We start from the raw sequence: 24,467 nt of genomic DNA on the forward strand, positions 1-24,467 counted from the left end.
GTGCATTGTTGCCATGGTAACATTAATTTGACTTTTAAATTATTTTGGATATCAGTATATGTAAAAAAACATCTTTCTTGTTTTTATGTTATATTTGTTAAACTGTATTATGTTAGTGAATGTATTTTCCTATGTTATAATTGCATCAGCAAAACACTATGTTATCACACAAGTCTGCCTTAAAATGGCAAGAGTTGTAACTGAGAGAGGTGTATCCGAAAAGTATGCATTTCTCAAACAATATTACATTAATTTGCATGGAATGATGTCTCTTACTTTTAAATAAGAAAACAGACAGCTTTTGATGTAAATATATGGAAAAACACTTCAAATAGTCAAAGTATTACAAAGAAATTGACAAAAATGTTAGTATTTTTGTAAGAAAATACTACATTGTTGCCATGGTAATGTTAGTATTCTTGTAAGAAAATACCACATCGCTGCCATGGTAATTATTCACTGATCAGTATATCTAAGTCTTCTGAACTTTTAGCAAACTCACAGTAGATAATAACAGTCTAATAATTATATCTTCTTGTCTGATTTTCTTTCTTACTGTTTAATAGATAAGGGGTCTATAACAATAAGATTAATGTCCTAGTTTTTGGGATGTTGTCTAATTTGATATCAAATAAAGTCTGTATTTTGTTCAAAAGACTGTCATAAAACAGTTGTCCGTAAACTTTTTGCACACTAGAGAAATTTAATTGTGTATTTATTTCACATTCTATGTAATTCATTGCTAGATTCATCAAGGAACTGTTAAAAAACAGGTTAAACAACAGTGTTGCTATAGAAACCATTTTTAGAACATAAATATTTTTATACTACATGAAAGAAAGAGACAAAAAGAAATACATTCCATTAATTGCATGTTGCTTTTGTTATTTTATCATGTATTTTGTCTTGACATTATTTAAATATGGAATCATTATTAAGATATACTACCTCAATTTTGATACAGTAAGATAAAAACATGGTGTCCGAAAAGTGGTAATATCTCCATGACAACGGCTGATTTTTGTTATCAAATTGAAAAGTTTTACTCAGAACGGGTCAATCTGTCAGATTAGCCCAAAACCCCATTTTTGACCAAAATTGCATTTGGACCCAAAATCTCATTCTCTGTCACATATATAATCAAGATAAACACTCAGACCAACTTTCATACAGATCATAAGAAAAATATGGCCTCTAGAGAGGTCACAAGGTTTTTTTCATTATTTGACCTACTGAACTACTTTTTGATGGCATCTGACCCAGTTTCGAATTTGACCTAGATATCATCAAGATGAACATTCTGACCAATTTTTATGAAGATCCATTCACAAATATGGCCTCTAGAGAGGTCACAAGGTTTTTCTATTTTTAGACCTACTGACCTAGCTTTTGATGGCACGTGACCCAGTTTCAAACTTGACCTAGATATCATCAAGATGAACATTCTGACCAGCTTTCATACAGATCCCAATAAAAAATATGGCCTTTAGAGAGGTCACAAGGTTTTTCTATTATTTGACCTACTGACCTAGTTTTTGATGGCACGTGACCCAGTTTCAAACTTGACCTAGATATCATCAAGATGAACATTCTGACCAACTTTCATACAGATCGCATGAAAAATATGGCCTTTAGAGAGGTCACAAGGTCTTTCTATTATTTGACCTTCTGACCTAGTTTTTAAAGGCACGTGACCCAGTTTCGAACCTGACCTAGATATCATCAAGATGAACATTCTGACCAATTTTTATGAAGATCCATTCACAAGTATGGCCTCTAGAGAGGTCACAAGGTTTTTCGATTTTTTTAATTTTTGACTGCACGTGACCCAGTTTCGAACTTGACCTAGATATCATCAAGATGAACATTCTGACCAACTTTCATACATATCCCATGAAAAATATGGCCTTTAGAGAGGTCACAAGGTTTTTCTATTATTTGACCTACTGACCTAGTTTTTGTAGGCATGTGACCCAGTTTCGAACTTGACCTAGATATCATCAAGGAGAACATTCTGACCAATTTTCATGAAGATCTTGTGTAATATATGGCCTCTAGAGAGGTCACAAGGTTTTTCTATTTTTAGACCTACTGACCTAGTTTTTGACCGCATGTGACCCAGTTTCGAACTTGACCTAGATATCATCAAGTTGAACATTCTGACCAATTTTCATAAAGACCCCATGAAAAGTGTGACCTCTAGAGTGGTCACAAGGTTTTTCTATTATTTGACCTACTGACCTAGTTTTTGAAGGCACGTGACCCAGTTTCGAACTTGACCTAGATTTCATCAAGATGAACATTCTGACCAATTTTTATGAAGATCCATTCACAAGTATGGCCTCTAGAGAGGTCACAAGGTTTTTCTATTTTTTAGACCTACTGACCTAGTTTTTGATCCCACGTGACCCAGTTTCAAAACTGACCTAGATATCATCAAGATGAACATTCTGACCAACTTTCATACAGATCCCATGAAAAATATGGCCTTTAGAGAGGTCACAAGGTTTTTCTATTATTTGACCTACTGACCTAGTTTTTGTAGGCACGTGACCCAGTTTCGAACTTGACCTAGATATTATCAAGGAGAACATTCTGACTAATTTACATGAAGATCTTGTGTAATATATGGCCTCTAGAGAGGTTACAAGGTTTTTCTATTTTTAGACCTACTGACCTAGTTTTTGACTGCACGTGACCCAGTTTCGAACTTGACCTAGATATCATCAAGGTGAACATTCTGACCAATTTTCATAAAGACCCCATGAAAAATGTGACCTCTAGAGTGGTCACAAGGTTTTTCTATTATTTGACCTACTGACCTAGTTTTTAAAAGGCACGTGACCCAGTTTCGAACTTGACCTAGATATCATCAAGGTGAACAGTCTGACTAATTTTCATGAAGATCTTGTGAAATATATGGCCTCTAGAGTGGTCACAAGCAAAAGTTTACGCACGCACGCACGGACTGATGAACGGACGCTGCGCGATCACAAAAGCTCACCTTGTCACTTTGTAACAGGTGAGCTAAAAATGGCCACCAAAACTGTACATCTACCATATGAAATTCTAATGAAAGGTCTTTATATTTACATTTGTGCACAAAATACACCAAAATTTAAATGTATATGATAAAATAAATCTTAAATTTTAATCAAAAACACAAAATAACAATTCAAATGCTGTTTTTTTCCTGTTTCCATGGTAACGGCTAAAATACAGCCTTTAAAGCTCAGTTTAATATTATCATAGTGAAACCTTTGATATTTTCTTCATATTTTAAAGTGTTTTTTTGTTTTTGTTTTTTTACTATATCTAATTTGTATTATATTACTTATATTCCCTCTACAACAGCATATTAAACAAGAGGGCCAAGATGGCCCTAGGTCGCTCACCTAAGAAACACTCCATAACAGTGTAAAACATGTTTGACCTAGTGATTTTATGGAAACAAATATTCTGACCAATTTTCATTAAGATTGGACCAAAAAATTGGTCTCTTGCGATAAAACAAGCATTTTCTTAGATATGACCTAGTTTTTGACCCTAGATGACCCATGTTAAAACTCGACCTAGATTTTATCAAGGCAATCATTCTGACCAAAATTCATGAAGATCAACTGAAAAATACAGCCTCTATCACATACAGAAGTTTTTTCTTTGATTTGACCAAGTGACCTAGTTTTTGACCTCAGATGACCCATATTCAAATTCGACCTAGATTTCATTAAGGCAATCAACTTGACCAAATTTCATAAATATCAACTGAAAAAAACAGTCTCTATCGCATACACAAGATTTTTCTTTAATTTGACCTAGTGACCTAGTTTTTGACCTCAGATAACCCATATTCAAAACCGACCTAGTTTTCATCAAGGCAATCACTCTGACCAAATTTCATGAAGATCAATTGAAAAATACATCCTCTATTGCATACACAATGTTTTTCTTCGATTTGACCTAGTGACCTAGTTTTTGACCCCAGATGACCCATTTTTGAAATCAGCCTAGATTTTATCAAGGTTATCATTCTGGCTAAATTTCATGAAGATCAGTTGAAAAATACAGCCTCTATTGCATACACAAGGTTTTTCTTTGATTTGACCTAGTGACCTAGTTTTTGACCCCAGATGACCCATTTTCGAACTTGGCCTAGATTTCATCAAGGCAATCATTCTGACTAAAATTCATGAAGATCAATTGAAAAATACAGCCTCTATCGCATCAAGGTTTTTACGTGATATGACCTAGTGACCTAGTTTTTGATCCCAGATGACCCATTTTCGAAATCAGCCTAGATTTTATCAAGGTTATCATTCTGGCTAAATTTCATGAAGATCAGTTGAAAAATACAGCCTCTATTGCATACACAAGGTTTTTCTTTGATTTGACCTAGTGACCTAGTTTTTGACCCCAGATGACCCATTTTCGAACTTGGTCTAAATTTCATCAAGGCAATCATTCTGACTAAAATTCATGAAGATCAATTGAAAAATACAGCCTCTATCGCATACACAAGGTTTTTACGTGATATGACCTAGTGACCTAGTTTTTGACCCCAGATGACCCATTTTCGAACTCGGCCTAAATTTCATCAAGGTTATCATTCTGATTAAAATTCATGAAGATCAATTGAAAAATACAGCCTGTATCGCATACACAAGGTTTTTCTTTGATATGACCTAGTGACCTAGTTTTTGACCCGAGATGACCCATTTTCGAACTCAGCCTAGATTTCATCAAGGTTATCATTCTGACCAATATTCATGAAGAAGAATTGAAAAATACAGCCTCTATCGCATACACAAGGTTTTTCTTTGATTTGACCTAGTGACCTAGTTTTTGACCCGAGATGACCCATTTTCGAACTCGGCCTAGATTTCATCAAGGTTATCATTCTGACCAATATTCATGAAGATTAATTGAAAAATACCACCTCTATCGCATACACAAGGTTTTTCTTTGATTTGACCTAGTGACCTAGTTTTTGATCCGAGATGACACATTTTCGAACTCGGCCTAGATTTCATCAAAGTTATCATTCTGACCAATATTCATGAAGATTAAATGAAAAATACAGCCTCTATTGCATACACAAGGTTTTTCTTTGATTTGACCTAGTGACCTAGTTTTTGACCCGAGATGACCCATTTTCGAACTCGGCCTAGATTTCATCAAGGTTATCATTCTGACCAATATTCATGAAGATTAATTGAAAAATACAGCCTCTATCGCATACACAAGCTAAATGTTGACAGACGATGGACGACAGACGACAGACGACGGACGACGGACGCCGGACATCGAGCGATCAGAAAAACTCACCTGAGCATTGCTCAGGTGAGCTAAAAATTGTTGTTAATCCCCTGCCAGAGGGGGCTTATGGGTTGCCCCAACATGCCTGTAAATCCGCAGCCATTTGAAGTGGAATACTGCGGTAACTTTAAAAGTACAACAGATTTTTTTTAATGAAAGATGACAATGTGGAAAATACCAACGTATTTTAAATTTACTGCTATGGCAACAAATAGTCCAAGAATGTGCCAAAAATAATGTCATCCTGCGATTTCTTTGGAACTAAGGGATTGTTTCTTGAAAAATTGTACATAAACAGAAGGAAAGATTAAGGACATGCTTGTCATTTTATTTTCTCTGTTTGTACATCTGTTCATCTGTCAGTATGTTCGTCCATCGTTCACAAGGGATGGATTCTTCAATAACTTTAAAAAAATAAATTTCAGAAACTTCTTCATGAACCCTTGTTTATAGATCGTAGGATATTTGGAGAATATGCAGGTAATTTAAATTAGTTTCTATATAAAACTGAGGTTTCAAGGACACCAGATACTACAGCTGCCCTTTTCAATTTGGGAGTTTGAAATGCAAGAATAGGTAATTGGTACGGGCTAGTAGGATGAAATAACGTTCAAAACTATGCACCAACTGTCATAATAGTTGCACAATAAGTTAATCAGATAATTATTGATTATGTAACACATACTAAATGTGTACAGAGAAGAGAAAGCCTGATAATATTAAATTTGCTTTCATGATTAACACATATTAACTATTCTGTGATATATATATATCACGCAACAAAGTGAGCTGGTATCTGAAATAAGGTACATGTCAGGTACTTATTTTAGTACACACAAGCACGAGATGGTAGACAATATAAGTTAACTTGTATAAGGCATTACAGAGAATTTCAGCACTTTTGACCAATTACATCTTACCCACCCGCTCAGCTCAATAGGGAGAACACTGATTTATGGATTGTGGGGTTGCAAGTTCAATGCCCGGGCGGGCCGTATGTTCTCCGTGATGATCTGATAAAAGACATTGTGTCTGAAATCCTCCACCTCTCATGTGGGGATGTTGGCAGTTACTTGAGGAGAACAGGTTCGTACTGGTTCAGAATCCAGGAACACTGAATAAGTTAACTGTCCATCATTACATAACTGAAATACTGTTGAAAAACTGTGTGAAACCCCAAACAGACAAACAAATCCTCGACAGCGTTTTCCTAGGTTGTACGAGCACTTGAGGAGCAATTGGCATGAGACTGGTGTTTGAGGCAAGAACTACCAGGTGGGTTCCAATTTATCAAAGATACCTCTGGCCAGCCTCATATATCTTGACTTGGAATTTTAAGAAAGGGATAGAATACCTAATCCCATATGTGCCCAATCTTATAGGCAACCTTTTTCAGTATGTTCAAGAGGTGTAGTAGACGATGCAGGAATGCACGCTGTAGACATACTTTTTGCATGAACAGATGCTTGTGAGCCTCACTGACATCGGTTACTTGACATATCTCGTTGTAGAGTATCGAAACATCAATGTCTTGTCACATCCTGTGAAGGCAAAGCCTCACTCAAAGCTTTCATGAAAACCAAAACTACTGACTTCAAATCTACGAGTAACAGATCAAAACAGAAAGTTAGGAAAATTGCATTCTATCCGTGACTGCCATAAATTTGAAATGGTGCAATCCTTGACAACAAATACATGTTGCATTACAATCAGACAACAAGCTGTCAGTTGATGTGCATTAAAGACCCTGCCAATATCAGATGCCTGAAGTCTGTTTGTCTGTAGGCTCATGTACAATACTGTGGTATATCCGAAATAGTCAAATGGAAGTGTCCGCATCTCATAAACAAAGCAAAATTATATATGAGGAGTGTTCAATAAATATCCGGAAAAGTGCTTTCATTTCTCCACATTTCATCAAAAAGGGGGAATTTAGTTGATATGTCAAAATAGTATTTTCTTTGGACAAATAATAATTGCTAGTCTTCATGGCAATGCCATGTGATATCATCCGGTTTGCTTTTTTTCTCATTTCCTATGCTGCATTCGCTCAAACATAACTTACCACCTATTTTTTCAAGCTACGTGTTCTTAAATCAGGTGAATTATGTGAAATATAAGTGCTATGGCAAAAAAGTCAAAGTATATATGTAGCATATTGTCTCTCATTGCCCGATAAAAAGTGTTGATTAGAGGCCTGCAATACAAGTTTTTGTTATCAATGAAGAAAAGAGACAAATATTTTTATGCATAAGGTTTTAGTAGGGACAATAAACTAAAGACACAACATTTTATCAGTGGTATGGGAGGTAAAACAGTGGCTAGGAGAGCATCAGTGACGGCTCGCAGGTAAGACTTCTGAATTATAAGTAAAGTAAACGTAAAGTGTTTGTTTATTATAGTATCACCCTTACGGAAAAGCCCAGTCAAGTTGGCTTATCAGACACATACATACATTGAACAGCAATACATACTTCCCGATTATTTTTAATGCACGACACCAGGCAGGTAGGCAATCGGTAACCGTTATTTAACTAGGTGCCGGTTCATCAATCGGTCTTTCTTCAGTAACAAAACCTGCCTCTGACAGGGTTCTAACCTTCGACCTCACGATTGCGGGATAGGTGCCTTATCCATTAGGCCATTGCAGCTCGGCTATTATTACATGACCAGTTTTTATTTGTTTGTAGGAAGGTATAGAAAATGCATTTAAAAGCATGATTCACCTGTAAACACAAGTTGTAATGGTTAGTTTCGTTTAACAGGGCAGTATCATTCTTACATTGGGCCGATTAATTGGTAGTGACATAGCCTTACAAATATGCGCTGATACCAGTGCGAAAAAAAAATCATGAAAAATCCAATTTTGATAAATTCAAGGCAAGTGTTGAGCACATGTATTGCATAGACTTAGCACTTCATTGTGTGACATTTTCAGTCTGCTGATTCTGTTGCTTCTGTGATAAAAACGAGTAAAACGCAGGTTTCAGGACACTAAATTTTAAGGCAAAAATGGCCCAAAATGCACACCTTGCATGACCTGTACGGTATTATCTGCAAATGACTGACCTAAAACACATGCATATTTTAAAAGCATTACCTCAGGTAAGACTTTAGACCCGGCCGTCTACACGGAGCTAGGAAAATCGATTCAAGTATATTTACTTTACACAATAACTACTCGTACGCAGGAATCCTTAGTTCTATAAACATCATAAATAACCAGTTGAATATAAATGCCTTTAAAGTGCATTCTGTCTATTTTATTTAAAAAATGTACACGGGCCAAATGCGAAACTGGCCCCGGTCACTGAATGTTCATGGCCTGAAAGATGTACTCACATTTAATATAGCCTTATCTATCATATTTCTTTTATTTCAGCAAAAATGCCCAGAATTAGATATTAGAGCATTTTTCTCTGTAGAACTGATGGGTTCTGCTACTAACTTAGTGGCTAACGGCATTTAACTATAAAACTACTGTTATGACAATCTGCTTTTATTTGACAAAAACAGAATGTTACAGGAACATGCAAAGGTAAATTTGATGAGGCTAATATAACTGCAATCAAAGAACATAGTCTGACGGGGTGGGGGTAAAGTTTTTGGATGAGGCTAATATAACTGACTGCCGTGACTTATTCCCAAAGAAATATTGTCTGACCAGGGGGTATAGCAATCACATTCTCACTAACATAATTATATTTTTTTCCTTAGTGTCATCAAATTTTTTAATTTAAATAGATTACAATGACACAGCAATACTAACAAATTACGAATCGCAAAAAACTAATGACAGAGTGGAACACGTGTTATTTATTCACTAATACACGCTATCTAACATATTTTATAATTGTTGTAAAGTTATACATAGGATTGATGCCATTTTAAACATATTTGATATGACAGTTACCATTGTTTACTTAATTCTAGTTCACATAAATGCATTTTGATTTTTCTTCTGTTTAATAGCAAATTTGTATGAAGGTGAGACAACATTTTTCACTTTAGTTGGAATTACAGTATTTTTGATAATACAATATATAACTAATTATAGTGATGGACATGTGTGGCAGCCATCTTGGATTTTTCAGCCATATTGGATTTTTTTGAGTGGGTCTCATGCTCATAATTTTTGTTTTGCCCTAAAGTAGTTATGTACCAAGATTTACGCTTTTCCCATTTTCTGAAGTATTTTTACATGATTTTACTGGACTATAAAGCAAAAGTTTGAAGTTAAAGCGTAGAATTTTGAAAAATAAAAGCGAGAATTATGTAACTTTAACCATAAGGTTATTTTATGATGCCAAAGACCTGTGTGAAGTTTGAAAGCATTTGAACAAGTTGTTTTTGAGAAACCTGCTTAAATGCAAAACTTAACCTGACATTCTACTTAAAAAGGGACGAAACTTTGACAAAATAAAAGCTAGATTTAAGTAACTTGTCCTGGGAGGTCATCTCATGGTGCCAAAGACATGTGTGTGAAGTTCAAAAGCATTTGGCCTGGTAGTTTTCAAACAAGAGGGCCATGATGGCCCTGTATCGCTCACCTGAGTTTAGTTGCTTATTTTAACCAATTTTATCAGTATTGAAATCTTTATAATTCATGAAATATTGATGCAAGAGTTATGGCCCTTGTGCAATTTGATGTGAGTGATGATGAGGAATACTTATTTATAAGTTTGAAACAAATCTATCAATTAATGAGGTCACAAGGTTTTTCTATTTTTTGACCTACTGACCTAGTTTTTGATCACAGGTGACCAGGTTTCGAACTTGACCTAGATATCATCAAGGTGAACATTCTGACAAATTTTCATGAAGATCCATTGAAAAATATGGCCTCTAGAGAGGTCACAAGGTTTGTCTACTTTTAGACCTACTGACCTAGTTTTTGGCCGAACGTGACCCAGTTTCGAAATTAACCTAGACATCATCAAGGTGAACATTCTGACCAACTTTCATGAAGATCCATTGAAAATTATGGCCTCTAGAGTGGCCACAAGGTTTTTCTATTTTTAGACCTACTGACCTAGTTATTGGTTGCACGTGACCCAGATTCGAACTTGACCTAGATATCATCAAGGTGAACATTCTGACCAACTTTCATGAAGATCCTTGAAAATTATGGCCTCTAGAGTGGTCACAAGGTTTTTCTATTTTTAGACCTACTGACCTAGTTTTTGGCCGCACGTGACCCAGATTCAAATCTGACCTAGATATCATCAAGGTGAACATTCTGACCAACTTTCATGAAGATCCCATGAAAAGTATGGCCTCTAGAGTAGTCACAAAGTTTTTCTATTTTTAGACCTACTGACCTAGTTTTTGGCCGCACGTGACCCAGATTTGAACTTGACCTAGATATCATCAAGGTGAACATTCTGACCAACTTTCATGAAGATCCATTGAAAATTGTGGCCTCTAGAGTGGTCACAAGGTTTTTCTATTTTTAGACCTACTGACCTAGTTATTGGCCGCACCTGACCCAGTTTCGAACTTGACCTAGAAATCATCAAGGTGAACATTCTGAATAACTTTCATGAAGATCTATCGAAAATAATGGCCTCTAGAGTGGTCACAAGGTTTTTTTATTTTTAGACCTACTGACCTAGTTTTTGGCCGCACGTGACCCAGTTTCGAACTTGACCTAGAATTTACCAAGATGAACATTCTGACCCATTTTCATAAAGATCCCATGAAAACTGTGACCTCTAGAGATGTCACAAGGAAAAGTTTATGCACGGACGGACGCACGGACGACCGACGCTGCGCGATCACAAAAGCTCACCTTGTAACTTCGTGACAGGTGAGCTAAAAACCTGCTTACATGCAAAACTACTGTGACGCTGAAGGTGATCACAAAAGCTCTGCTATTTGGAAAATTTCAAATAGTCAAGCAAAAATTGTTGAAGCAAAAATAAGGACGATGGAAAATGGATGGTGAACAATTCACCTATTCTAATAGATCACTCTGAACAAAGTTCAAGTGAACTAAAATGCACTGAACAGATGCTATTTCAAGATACCAAAACCTAATAGGCACCATAGACAAATAACTCCTCTGGTACATGTATACAATGTATAATTTGTGATACTTCAACCCTTATCATGCTGGACAAGATTGATTCTGCCTTTGCGACCAGAGTAGATCATGATCAACCTGCACATCCCTGCAGTCAGATCATGATCTGCACTGTTTGCCATTCAGTCAGTATCTTTTTGGTAAGCACCCCTTTTAACAGTTAATGGTATTATCCAAATTGAAAGATGGACAAGTTCATTATAGAAATTTAGCTGGATAAGGTTTAAATGCACACCCATTTTAGTGTGAATTCAGTGAAATTATAGCTCATGAAGATACTTACCTCTACAGAAGCACTTTTTAGCCAGTTGAGTCTATCATCAACATGATGCTGCCTACTGAGGTAGAAGTCTCGTGTAGCTATATCTAAAGGGCATGACTGGAACGGTCCATGGAACACGTTAGGAACATTCATGAACATAATGTCCCAAAATAACAAAACAAACAGGTTACTCACTATAGAACCCTCAGCATGAAGCCCTGAAAGCACACAACAAGAGGGCGATGATGTCTCTATGTCACTCACCTAACTCAAATGGCTATATGATTTCAACAAACTTGGTAGAGGATCTCTACACATAGCTACATGCCAAATATCTAAGCTCTAGGACTTATGGTTTTAGAAAAGAAGATTTGAATCAAAGCCCTGAAAAGATTGACAGCCAGTGCTTATTGAGTGATATTTCAACCGATACACCTGATTCTAAGAATCAACATTTCATTGTGCATAGACCGGTCATAATTTGAACAATGTTGGTAGAGGTCTACTGGACAATGCTACATGCCAAATATCTAAGCTCTGTACATTGTGGTTCAAGATAAGATTTCTAAACGTTTTCCCTATACAACTCTATGTAAAACTAAGTTTGCCCCAGGGTGGGGCCAATTTCAACCCTTACCCTAACCCCAGAGCGGAGTGATTCCTAATATTTCGAATGTGAATGTAAAGTTCATAATTATAATTCTAGAATTCATTGCTGCTTGTTTTTGTTGTTTAAAACAGTAGTCCTCAGTTGCACACACACTCACACAATACCAAGATTATAGAAAATAAATATGGGACTATACTTTTACACATTCAGAATATTTGTGTGATGCGGTCGCATAGAAATAGAAGGAAAACTCAAACAATGCAAGGTTGAAACTTGTAAGTTTATTTAGAACTATAGCCAGTTGCTAAAACACTGGCTAAAAAGCTTGGTAAAGGACCACTACATACAGCTACATGTCAAAATATCTAAGCTCAAGGCAATACCATGTTTGACAAGAAGACCCTATTTAAGTCTATGTAAAGCAACTGAACCCCAAGGTGGGACCAATTTTGACACCAGCAACATGATTGTATACACTTGGCAGAGGACCACAACACAGTGCTACATGCTAAATATCTATGCTCTAGGCCTGTGTGTTTTAGACATAAAATGTCTTAATTTTACCTATATAAATGCACAACTGAACCCCAGGGCAAGGCCAATTTGACCCCAGAGGCATAATTTGAACAACTTTGGTAGAAGACCATTACAAAATGCTACATGCCAAATATCTAAGCTCACAAAGCACATTACAGTTTTAGACAATAAGATTTTTTAAAACGTTTTTCCTGTATAAACAAGTGAATCCCAGGCTGAGGCCAATTTTAACACCAGGGGCATGATCTGAATACTTTTAATAGTGGACCACTACACAATGCCATATTACCAAATATAAAAGTTCTTGGCTTTGCGGCTTTGGAGCAAAAGGTTTTTCAAGTTTTTCCTTTTGGCTACTGTGGCAACCGGAATTATTCTGTGAGTAACTTTGGCAGAGGACCATACAGAAAACATTCTGGCCGAGTTTCTTTAAAATTTTGTATAAAAACAAGTGTGGCCGGACCAACAACAGCGTACAGCGAGTGATAACAACAGCACACTCCAAGCACTTTAAGCTAAAGTCTGAAGGTTCTAGGTCAAATGGTTCTGCAGTTATTGATCGGAAATAAAGTGTGATGGACAGACAGATGGACGGATGGACAGGGCAAAAACAAAATGCTCCCCCACTGGGGGGTTGGGAAACATAACAATATAAATCATAGGCATAGCCCTGGTGCCAATAGCAATTAAATGAGGTTTCTGTTATATATTTAAACATAACAGTGGCTGTGCATACATTAAGTTTACAGGGTTCTGCCCTGAACACAATGTTAATAATATATATGCATGTAGAAGGTCTATACAAGGTTTCAGAAATCCCATGTCCGGAGCCCGGGGGCTTCCAGAAAATTCTGTCGGGCTACTAAAATTTTTCAGAGTGTGCCCGGATGGCTACCTTAAAACTCCATATTGAGTAGCCTGGAAATCAGTTCTCTAGTTTTCAAACATAATTTTGATAGCTGTCTATAATCCCATTGTTTATCGAGATACACGTCTGAGGCATTAATTTATTAATTATCCTAACACCTATTGTCACAATCGGCAAACAATTAACCATTCAACTGTATCCAGAGGCACATGTTTAAATAAACATGTGCATGCAGGATTTTAGACTGATCCAATAACATCAAAGTTGCTGATCCATAGTGTTCAAAACAATAAGCAAACCAGTCTTAAAATTCTGTCATTTTACCACCACCTGCCAAAGTGTACTTTCGTTTTCATTGACCTCAATATTCATCGAGCCATGAGAGGAGACATTTTTATTACGAGGCAGTTTAGTGCTTACACTGAGTTTATACTTTTTAATTTAAATACTTGAACAACATGTAAAAAATTGACCATAATCTAGCAAAAATCGGCGACATAAATTGGTATAAGTGAATACACAGTGCCAAGAAAGTGAGAGACATTATTTACTCAGTTCTTGTCGTTTTATTTAACTACTTATTAAAAGATGTCAAGAATCACAGGCACGAGTATCACACCTGAGATAAAAAGAAAATATGACCAGAGAGATGAAAACTCAGTGTTTTCATCTTAAATCAATTCAAACTGAAAAATATGTGATGATCGAAATATGCACCCCTTTCAACTGGTACATGTAGATCGTACATACCTTTTGAAAGAGGCGCATATTTTGACACATATTTTTCATTTCAGGTCGATTTAGGATGAAAACGGGCTTTAATCTGTCTAGTAATATTTTTTTCATCCCAGGTCCGATATTCTTGCCTGTGTCATACAAAATTATTTGTCGACTTTAAATATTTTATGAGATAAATTGCAACAGATACTTCCCTAAGGAATTTGTAATTTATAAAAATTGATAAGATATTCATAATTGTCATGCTGCAGTAATTAATGGGAAAAGAATTCCCAGTTTAAATAGTTTTATCTTTTAAAATGTAAAAATGGAGCAAAGGAGTAATGATAATTGCTTTTTTTAAAAGAGAACAAGATCTATAACAACATGTGTGTATGGCTAAAACTTTGAAACCTTGTATTAATTTAAGCATTCCATCTAAATGGAGTATACAAGCACTAAGTAAATAAACTGAAATGGTCATTGCCAAATGAACTTAAATGCTCGGGCTACCAGAAAAAAATTTTGGTAGCCCATAAATTTGCAGATTTCTAAAACCCTGGTGTATGATACAACAGTTCAGCCTGTAACAACAGAGGCTCATTTTCCTAATTGTACTTTTTTGCTTAAGGTAGATAATAACATTCCGCAATTTCCATGTGATTATGTTGTGTTGTTAAGCATTTCAGCATTCTCCAAGCGTAGATATAGCTCAATGTGTGCATAGCTTCAATAAACAAGAGGGCCATAAGTCGCTCACCTGTGTAACACACCATAACCCTGTAAACATGTTTTACTTTGTGATTTCATGGAGACAAATATTCTGACATATTTTCATTAAGATTGGACCAAAAAACGTGGCCTCTTGAGTGTAAACAAGCATTTTCTTTGATTTGACCTAGTGACGTAGTTTTTTATCCCACATGACTCAGATTGGAACTTGTCCAAACTTTTATGAAAACAAACATTCTGACCAAAATTTATGAAGATAGAACAAAAAATGTGCCCCCTAGGCCTAATGTAAACAAGCTTATTCTTTGATTTGACCTGGTGACCTAGTTGTTGACCCCACATGACCCAGATAAAAATTCATTCCATATTTCATGCTGACAAACATTCTGACCAAGTTCCATGCATATCAAATGAACAAGAGTGTTAACAAGCTTTTCCTTTGATTTGACTGGGTGACCTAGTTTTTGACCCCATATGACCCAGTTTCAAATTTGCCTAGAAATCATTAAGATAAACATTCTGACCAAGTTTCATGAAGACAGGGTCATAAATGTGGCCTCTAGGTTGTTAACAAGCTTTTCTTTTGATTTGGCCTCATGACCTACTTTTTGACCCAACATGACCCAGTTTCGATCCAGGCCTAGAGATCATCAAGATAATCATTCTGTGCAAGTTCGTATCAAATCAAAGCATAAATGAAACCTCTATATGACTGGAAGGGCCAAAATAGAAAATTCTGCCCCTGTCAGGGGCAGTAACTCTAGAACCCGTGACGGAATCTAGCCGGTTTTCAAAAGGAACCGAGATCTTATTGTGAATTAAGTTGTGTGTAAGTGTATTTAAAATCAAATATAAAATGTCACTTCTATCGTGTTCACAAGGTAAAAATTACCAAACTTTGGCTCTTTTAGGGGTCAATCAAGAGTTGTAACTCTGGAACCTATGATTGGATCTGAAAGATTCATCATGGAATCCAAGATTTATTGTTGTTTTTTGCAAGTCTGTATCAAATCAAACCATAAATGAAGTCTCTATATGGCTGCAAAAGCCAAAATAGCAAATTTTGGCCCTTTGAGGGGCCATAACTCTGCAACCCATGATGGGATCTGGCCAGTTTTCGAAAGGAACTGAGATATTATGCCAGTACAAATTGTGTGCAGGTCTGATTAAAGTTGACTGCAAAAATGTGGTCTCTATCATGTTCACAAGCCAAAAATAGCAAATTTTGGCCCTTTAAGGGGCCATAACTCTGGAACCCATGATGGGATTTGGCCAGTTTTCGAAAGGAACTGAGATATTATGCCCATTCAAGTTGTGTGCAAGTTTTATTAAAGTTGATTGCAAAATGTGATCTATATCGTGTTCACAAGCCAAAAATTGCAAATTTTGGCCCTTTAAGGGGCCATAACTCTGAAATCCATGATGGGATCTGGCCAATTTTCGAAAGGAACTGAGATATTATGCAAATACAAGTTGTGTACAAGTTTGATTAAAATCAAATAAGCAATAGCTGTCAGTGGACAGCACGCTCTACTATTCTCAGTGCTTGATAGTATAATATAAGGTATGAGTAAAACTATAACATTACAATAAACATATTCTTAGTCGAAAAGGGGCCATAATTCAGTCAAAATGCTTGAAAGAGTTGCCTCCTCCTTTTAACAGACTGGGGTCATGATGGTAAACAAGTATGCAAAATATCAAAGCAATATCTCAATGGACTTTGAAAATATTTAGGGTGGTACGCAAACTTAACATTTATTCTAAGTCGAAAATGGGCCATAATTCAGTCAAAATGCTTGATAGAGTTGCCTCCTCCTTTTTACAGACTGGGGTCATGATGGTAAACAAGTTTGCAAAATATGAAAGCAATATCTCAATGGACTTTGAAAATATTTGGGGTGGTACGCAAACTTTAACATTTATTCTGTCGAAAAGGGGCCATAATTCAGTCAAAATGCTTGATAGAGTTGCCTCCTCCTTTTTACAGACTGGGGTCATGATGGTAAACAAGTATGCAAAATATGAAAGCAATATCTCAATGGACTTATTATAAAATATTTGGGGTGGTATGCAAACTTTAATATTTCTGTGACGCTCACGCTCACACTAACGCTCAGGCTCACGCCGACACCGGGGCGAGTAGGATAGATCCCCTATTCTTCGAATAGTCAGGCAAAAAATGTGGTCTCTATCGTGTTCACCCACGTGTCCTGGTCATGTTCATGTGTCGGTCAAGTGGACGAACGGACAGACGATGGACGAAGGGCGATTACAAAAGCTCATTCTGTCACTACGTGACAGATGAGCTAAAAAAGCTGGAGAATTCCCAAACAGCGGAAGGAGAATAATTATATAATTTGCAGTACGCCATAATGGGTTCACTGCCTTGAACTTCAAATGTTAATATCTTCACTCAGCTTGCAAATTATAGCATCATATAAAGTAAAAAGATGAGAGCAACTGCAACTTTCATCAAATTTTATCAAGTTAACTGTTATTGCAATCATTTCACAATGAGAACTAATCCCAATTGCCAGATACAGTAAACTTTTAACACTGTTTAAATGTGACAGGCCACTGAAACACAAACCTTCAGGGTAGCCATTTTGTTTGTAATGCTCGAGGACTAACTCTTCCACAGCACATAATGTGACGGAGTCCGAGTCTCCCTGCATGACAAACTTGTATTTCATATCCACTGTTGTTGCATCTGACATCACAATGCCTTCTATATGTACCTAAAAATATTTTAAGATTAGAGAATTTCTGAGAAAACATGAAAACAAATGCTTATTGCACTTCTGTAAATCAGACATGTGGTCATTTACATAACTGAGCAAATCTTTGCATTATGTTACCATTACCACTTTACAGTAAAGTAATGCATAACATTACACTGAGTCATGGCTTCTGTCTATGAACTTCATTTACCATTGATGAACTTCATTTACCATTGATTAGTCTTTACACGGTTTAAGAATCACTTCTGATTCAAATTAACCTTAACCTAATGAACTTGTCCATCTTTCAATTTGGACAGTACCATTAACTGTTAAAAGGTTAAAAGGGGTGCTTCCCAAAACAATACTGACTGATGGATGTGCTGGCTGATCTTGGTCTGCACTGATTGCAAATGCAGAATCGCTTGCCACCAGAAGGCTAAAGGTTAAGGGCATTTCCCACACTGTCACTGTGCAACCTTCTGACAGTAAGTTGCTTGTTAGTTCCTTACTGATTCTCCTTTTCAGGTTACCTTATAAAGTTGAAAAGTTATGGACAGCATCAGACACTTTGAGTTAATTAAATGAAAATGTTTTAGTAGTCGTGGAAAAAGATGCTAAATTTAGCCCCAAGTGTATGGTTTTTCCAAAACTGCAGCAATTGAGAGGCCCTCATCGGGTAAAACATGGATTTAGTAGAGAAGATTATTTCATCACTTGCATTAACCTCTAACAACAGCGTTGCTATATTTTCCTTGCTTTTTGCTCAATTTATACCTGAATACGTATGCTTGTCTGCGGACAAACGGAATGAAAACATGCACTTGTCCGCTGGCTAACGGAATGAAAAAAATGCACTTGTCCGCTGGCAAACGGAATGAAAAAATGCACTTGTCCGCTGGCAAACGGAATAAAAAAATGCACTTGTCCGCTGGCAAACGGAATGAAAAAATGCACTTATCCACTGGCAAAAAGCATGATGCCCTGCTTTTTTTTACAAATCTTAAAAATCTAAACAATCTTGGTTAATGGTTACACAAGGACCAATTGTGTGAAACTATTTAAAACTCTGGCAAGCAGTTTCATAAAAGAAGATTTTTAAAGTTTCCACTATATTCATAATGGGAAAAATGACCTCGCCCTCTGGCGGCTATGGTTTTTGAGGAATCGGAATAATTTGACCAGACCTGGTAATGCATCAAACAAGGGCATTTGTATGAAAATATTTAACAAGAGCTGTCAGAGGACAGTCACGCTCGACTATTCAACAGCCTTAGAATGTCAATTGAATGAATACAAAAGTCGTAAAAGGGACGTAATTTGTATAAATGCTTAACAGGGTTATTGAACCTGCACAGTGCTTATCAGCTCATGACAGTGGACAAGTGTGTCAAGTTTCAATCCATTCCCATTAATGGGTACCGAGATACCAGCTTACATAATATAAGACTTTAACCAAAAACTGCTAAGTGGAAAAAACGGGCATAATTTTGAAAAAATGCAAAGCAGAGTTATGGGGCCTGCATAGTGCATGTCTGATCATGACAGTGAACAAGTGTGTAAAGTTTCAATCCATTCCCGTTAGTGGGTACTGAGATACCAGCGTACATATAAGAATTTAACCAAAAACCGCAAAGTGGAAAACGGGGCATAATTTTGTAAAAAAGCAAAATAGAGTTATGAAACCTGTACAATGTAAGTCAGTTTATCACTGTAAATAAGTGTGTGAAGTTTCAATTCCATTCCCACAAGTGGTTACTGAGATACCAGCTTACATACAAAAACTTAACCAAATCGGGACAAGGACACCGATGCCCGGGCGAGTCCGACAGCTCTACTATTCTTTGAATAGTTGAGCTAAAAATCAGGCCAGCAGTTTCATACAATTTTTTTTTTAAAGTTTCCACTATATACATATGATATAGTGAAAACAGACCACACCCTCTGGTGGCCATGTTTTTTGAGTAATCGGAATAACTTGAAGAATCTTGGTAGGTGATCACATAAGGACCATTTGTGTGAATCTACTTCAAAATCGGACCAACAGTTTCATACAAGAAGATTTTTTAAAAGTTTCCACTATATACATAAAGGAAAAAGTGACCACGCCCCCTCAAGGGAATCGGAATAATTTGAACAATCTTGGTAGATGATCACATCTTAGGACCATTTGTGTAAAATAATTATAAAATCAGGCTAGCAGTTTCACACAAAAAGATTTTTAAAATTTCCACTATAAATACATAGGGAAAAGTGACCACGTCCCCTGGCGGCCATGCTTTTTGATGAATCTGTATAACTTGAACAATTTTGATAGAGGGTGACATAAGAACCATTTATGTGAAATTATTTCAAAATCAGACCATCGGTTTAAAAAAGGAGGAAGATTTTTTGAAGATTTTTCTATTTTTAGCTCTGGTGGCCCTTATATGCAACCAAGTGGAACTGTTTCAAAACTATGACTGAACACTGTTGTCGTGTCTGCTTCATTAGTTTATGAATTTCAGTTGCTGTTCGCCAAAACTTCTCCTCAACTAAGCAACTGTCTTATTATCTATGCGAGTTCGATGACACCATTACACATATTATAAACAGTAACACTCACTTAGTTTAAACGTTCTTTTCATCTGCCTCCCAAGTCGGAATGATGTCATACTCTAGGTGCATGTCACCCTGACATGTTGTAACACTTTAATATATTTTTGGGCAAACAAGTATGTTACTAGTATGAACATAAGCAATCAAATTCAAATCAATACAGATTAACCAAAAAATTCTAAGTTAAAAAGGGGCATAACTCTGTCAAAATTCAAATCAGAGTTGTGGGGATTGTTTCTCCTGATGTAAATTTTGATAGTAAATAATATTAATTTTTAAGTTTCAAGTCAATAGTTTTGAAAGTAACAGCGATATTTAACTTTATCAAAAACTTCAACAACAAAAATCCAAGTCAAAAAGGGGCATAACTTCATCAAAATTAAAATCAGAGTTATGTGGATTGTTTCTCCTGGTGTAGACTTTGATAGTGAATAACCATTTTAAGTTTCAAGTCAATAGCTTTGATAGTAACAGAGATATTTGACTTAATCAAAAACTTTAACCAAAATATTCCAAGTCAAAACGGGGCATAACTTCATCAAAATTAAAATCAGAGTTATGGTGATTGTTTCTCCTCGTGTAGCCTTTGATGATAGTGAATAACTATTTTAAATTCAAGTCAAAAGCTTTGATAGTAACAGAGGTATTTGACTAACCAAAATTTCTAAGTTAAAAAGGGGCATAACTCTATCACAATTCAAACAGAGTTATGGGGATTGTTTCTCCTGGTGTAGTTTTGATAGTAAATATCTACTTTAAGTTTCAAGTCAATAGCTTTGATAGTAACAGAGATATTTGACTTAATCAAAAACTTTAACCAAGGGCGATGCTAGGGCGAGTGCAATAGCTCTACTTTTTCTTCGAAAAGTCGAGCTAATAAAAACATTCAACAAGCTTCGCCTATCAGCAAAAATGTTACAAAAAATGTATGACCAAGTTACAGACAGATTGTGAATTACAACAATATATTTCACATTGCTATTTCTACAATATGCCACATCGGACAGCAAAAGTCTTCCTTATTGTTTAACAGACATGTAAACATTTTTGTAGGAAACACTATATAGATTATTCAGTTATCATAATTTATGCAAGTCATTGTAGGCTTTAATGTCCTTCAAATTTCATAATTTCATTATAGGAAAACTCTATCCTATATACCTCTGGTGTTGGCAAGACATTCTGGTGTTCAAACTCATTAATTTTATCAGCATACTTTGATTTTGGGGCCTCACAAATCTTACGTGCCCTCTCATACAGTGCTAATCGTCTACCTGTACGTACAGTGGGGTCTAGTAAGCCACGCTTTAGTACAGCCATACTCTGAAAATAAAAGGAAGAAACTTGGAAATTCCATGGAAACCAGCTTTTTATATTTTGCATCACCCCAATAGGTTCTGTTTAAACAAGGCAGTCTGAAAGACAGCTATATCACCCACCACTGTTATAGATAGTGAGAGCATTGATGGTATTGGGTAGGGGTGGAATTATTAAACATTCGAGTTGTGACCTTGACCTTAAGCTGGAAGGGGTGAATTTTTGAATTCTGCACATTGTCTTGATAAGGGGAATATTATATCAAAGTCATATTAAAATACTTCAAAGTGTTTCGGAGATACAGAGAAACATAAAATGGAAGGCTCAAACCTTTGACCTTCAGTTGTCATCTTGACCTTGAGCTAGCATGGCTGACTCATGAGTTCTGTATATCAACTTGATGAGGTGATCAACTGATTCAAGTTTCATGAAAATCATTCAAGGGGTTTAGGAGACATGTTTAGAGCTGACACAACATTGAAGGCTCAAACATTTGACCCCAAGTTGTGACCTAGATCTTAAGCGGACATGGCCGGCTTATGGGTTCTGCACATCCTCTTGATGAAGTGATCATTTGACCAAAGTTTCATGAAAATCCTTCCAGGGCTTTAGGAGATACTGAGCGGACACAAAATGGAAGGCTCAAAACTTCTACCTTGACTTGTGAACTTGACCTTAAGCCAACATAGGTGACTCATGGGTTCGGCACATCCTCTTGACGAGATGATCATTTGACCCCAAGTTTCATGAAAATTCTTCAATGGGCTTAGAAGACATACAGCTGACACAAAACTGAATACTCAAACATTTGACCTTGAGTTGAGACCTTGGCCTTGAGCCGACATGTTTGACTCATAAGTTCTGCTCATTGTCTTGATGATGTGATCATTTGACCAAAGTTTCATGATTATCCTTCAAGAGGTTTAGGATATACAGAGCAGACACCAAATGGAAGGCTCAAACCTTTGACCTTAAGTTGTGACCTTGACCTTGAGCCGACATGTTTGACTCATAAGTTCTGCTCATTGTCTTGATGATGTGATCATTTGACCAAAGTTTCATGATTATCCTTCAAGAGGTTTAGGATATACAGAGCAGACACCAAATGGAAGGCTCAAACCTTTGACCTTAGGTTGTGACCTTGACCTTGAGCCGACATGGCTGACTCATGGCTTCTGCACATTGTCTTGATGAGGTGATCATTTGATCCAAGTTCTTATGAAAATCCTTCAAGGGGTTTAGGAGATACAAAGCGGACACTAAAAGTTATGGACAGATGGAAGGACGGACGTTCCTACATATGGATACTTATGTGGCTGCTCTTTTGTTCTCTCTATTGTTCTTTTAGCCACGTAAGAGAAAAATAGCCACATAAAAGCCTTATGGAATGAATGACATCAAAGAAAAAGTACAGTTACCTATTGTTCCTATAGCCACCTAAGTATGCAAATGTGAACTCGGAAGAACAGACAGACAGAGACCATTCCTATAACCCCTAACCACTCGGGGTTGGGGACTAAAAAGGGTCATGTTATGTTCCACATATCTGACTGCAACCAATCATGTCAGCATTGAACACAGTAGGAATACCAATGGCACCAAGAAATCTAGACTGCCAGCACTGAACACAGTAGGCATGCCAGTGTAAGCCAGAAATCTGGAGTGTGCCAGCACTGAACACAGTAGGCATGCCAGTGTAAGCTAGAAATCTGGAGTGCCAGCAATGAACACTGTAGGCATGCAAGTGTAAGCCAGAAATCTGGAATGCCAGCACTGTGCACAGTTCACATGTCAGTGTAAGCCAGAAATCAGGATTACCAGCACTGAACACAGTATGCATGCCAGTGTAAGCCAAAAGTCTGGATTGCCAGCACTGAACACCGAGGCATGCCAGTGTAAGTCAGACCTCTAGACTACTGGCACTGAACACAGTTTGCATGCCAGTGTAAGCTAGAATCTGGATTTCCAGAGGCATGCCAGTGTAAGCCAGAAATCTGAACTGACAGCACTGAACACATTAAGCAAGCCAAAAATCTGAAGTGCCAGAACTTAACACAGTAGGCATGCCAGTGTAAGCCAAAAGCCAAAAGCCAAAAATCAGTTTTGGTAGAGAAACACTAGGCAATGTAACACACCAAATATCAAAAGTCTATGCCTTGCAGTTTCAGGCAAGAAGATTTTTAAAGTTTTTTCCTATATAAGTATATGTAAAACTAGAGACCCCACAGGGGCAGGGCCTCTTTTCATCCCAGGGTAATAATTTGAACAATCTTGGTAGAGGACCACAATGCAATGCTTCAACCAGAATTCTGCATGGAATTCAATTCTTTGAACAATTGTGAAAGGGGGGCACCCAAGAAACATTCCTGTGAAGTTTGGTGTAATTCTGCCCAAGAAGGTTTTTTTAGAAAATGTAGACGGACACACGACAGACAACACACAATGGACATTGAGGTGAGCTAAAAACTAAAGGGATATCAAAGTCAGCCCTTAATCTGGAGTGCAAGCAATGTACATAGCAGGGATATAAGTACAGGGATAGCAGTGGCAGCCAGAAATCTAGATATCAAGCACTGAACACAGTAAGTATATCAGTGGGTGCCAGAACTCTGATTTGGAAGTGGCAGCTAATAATATGGATCACCAGCACGGAACATGGAAGGGGTATCAGTCGTATCCTGGAGTCTGAACTGCCAGCACTG

The 24,467-nt window shown here is 36.8% G+C and overlaps 1 protein-coding gene across 3 annotated transcripts in view; it reads right to left on the reverse strand.

The window, feature by feature from the left end:
* LOC123551423 (fanconi-associated nuclease 1-like) overlaps nucleotides 1-24,467 on the reverse strand; it is a 210,861-nt gene that overhangs the window by 62,119 nt on the left and 124,275 nt on the right. For all 3 annotated transcript variants that reach the window (XR_008370547.1, XR_008370548.1, XM_053540910.1), the window contains exons 6-8: nucleotides 21,610-21,771; nucleotides 17,721-17,868; nucleotides 11,685-11,881 (exon numbers count right to left, since the gene is read on the reverse strand). Coding sequence is in view for 1 of the 3 variants with exons in the window: in XM_053540910.1 (XP_053396885.1) it covers nucleotides 11,685-11,881; nucleotides 17,721-17,868; nucleotides 21,610-21,771 (507 nt within the window). In the remaining 2 variants the exon portion in view is untranslated. The remainder of the gene's footprint in view (nucleotides 1-11,684; nucleotides 11,882-17,720; nucleotides 17,869-21,609; nucleotides 21,772-24,467) is intronic.

The sequence above is a fragment of the Mercenaria mercenaria genome, chromosome 4, assembly GCF_021730395.1.
Source record: "Mercenaria mercenaria strain notata chromosome 4, MADL_Memer_1, whole genome shotgun sequence".
Lineage (NCBI taxonomy): Eukaryota > Metazoa > Mollusca > Bivalvia > Venerida > Veneridae > Mercenaria > Mercenaria mercenaria.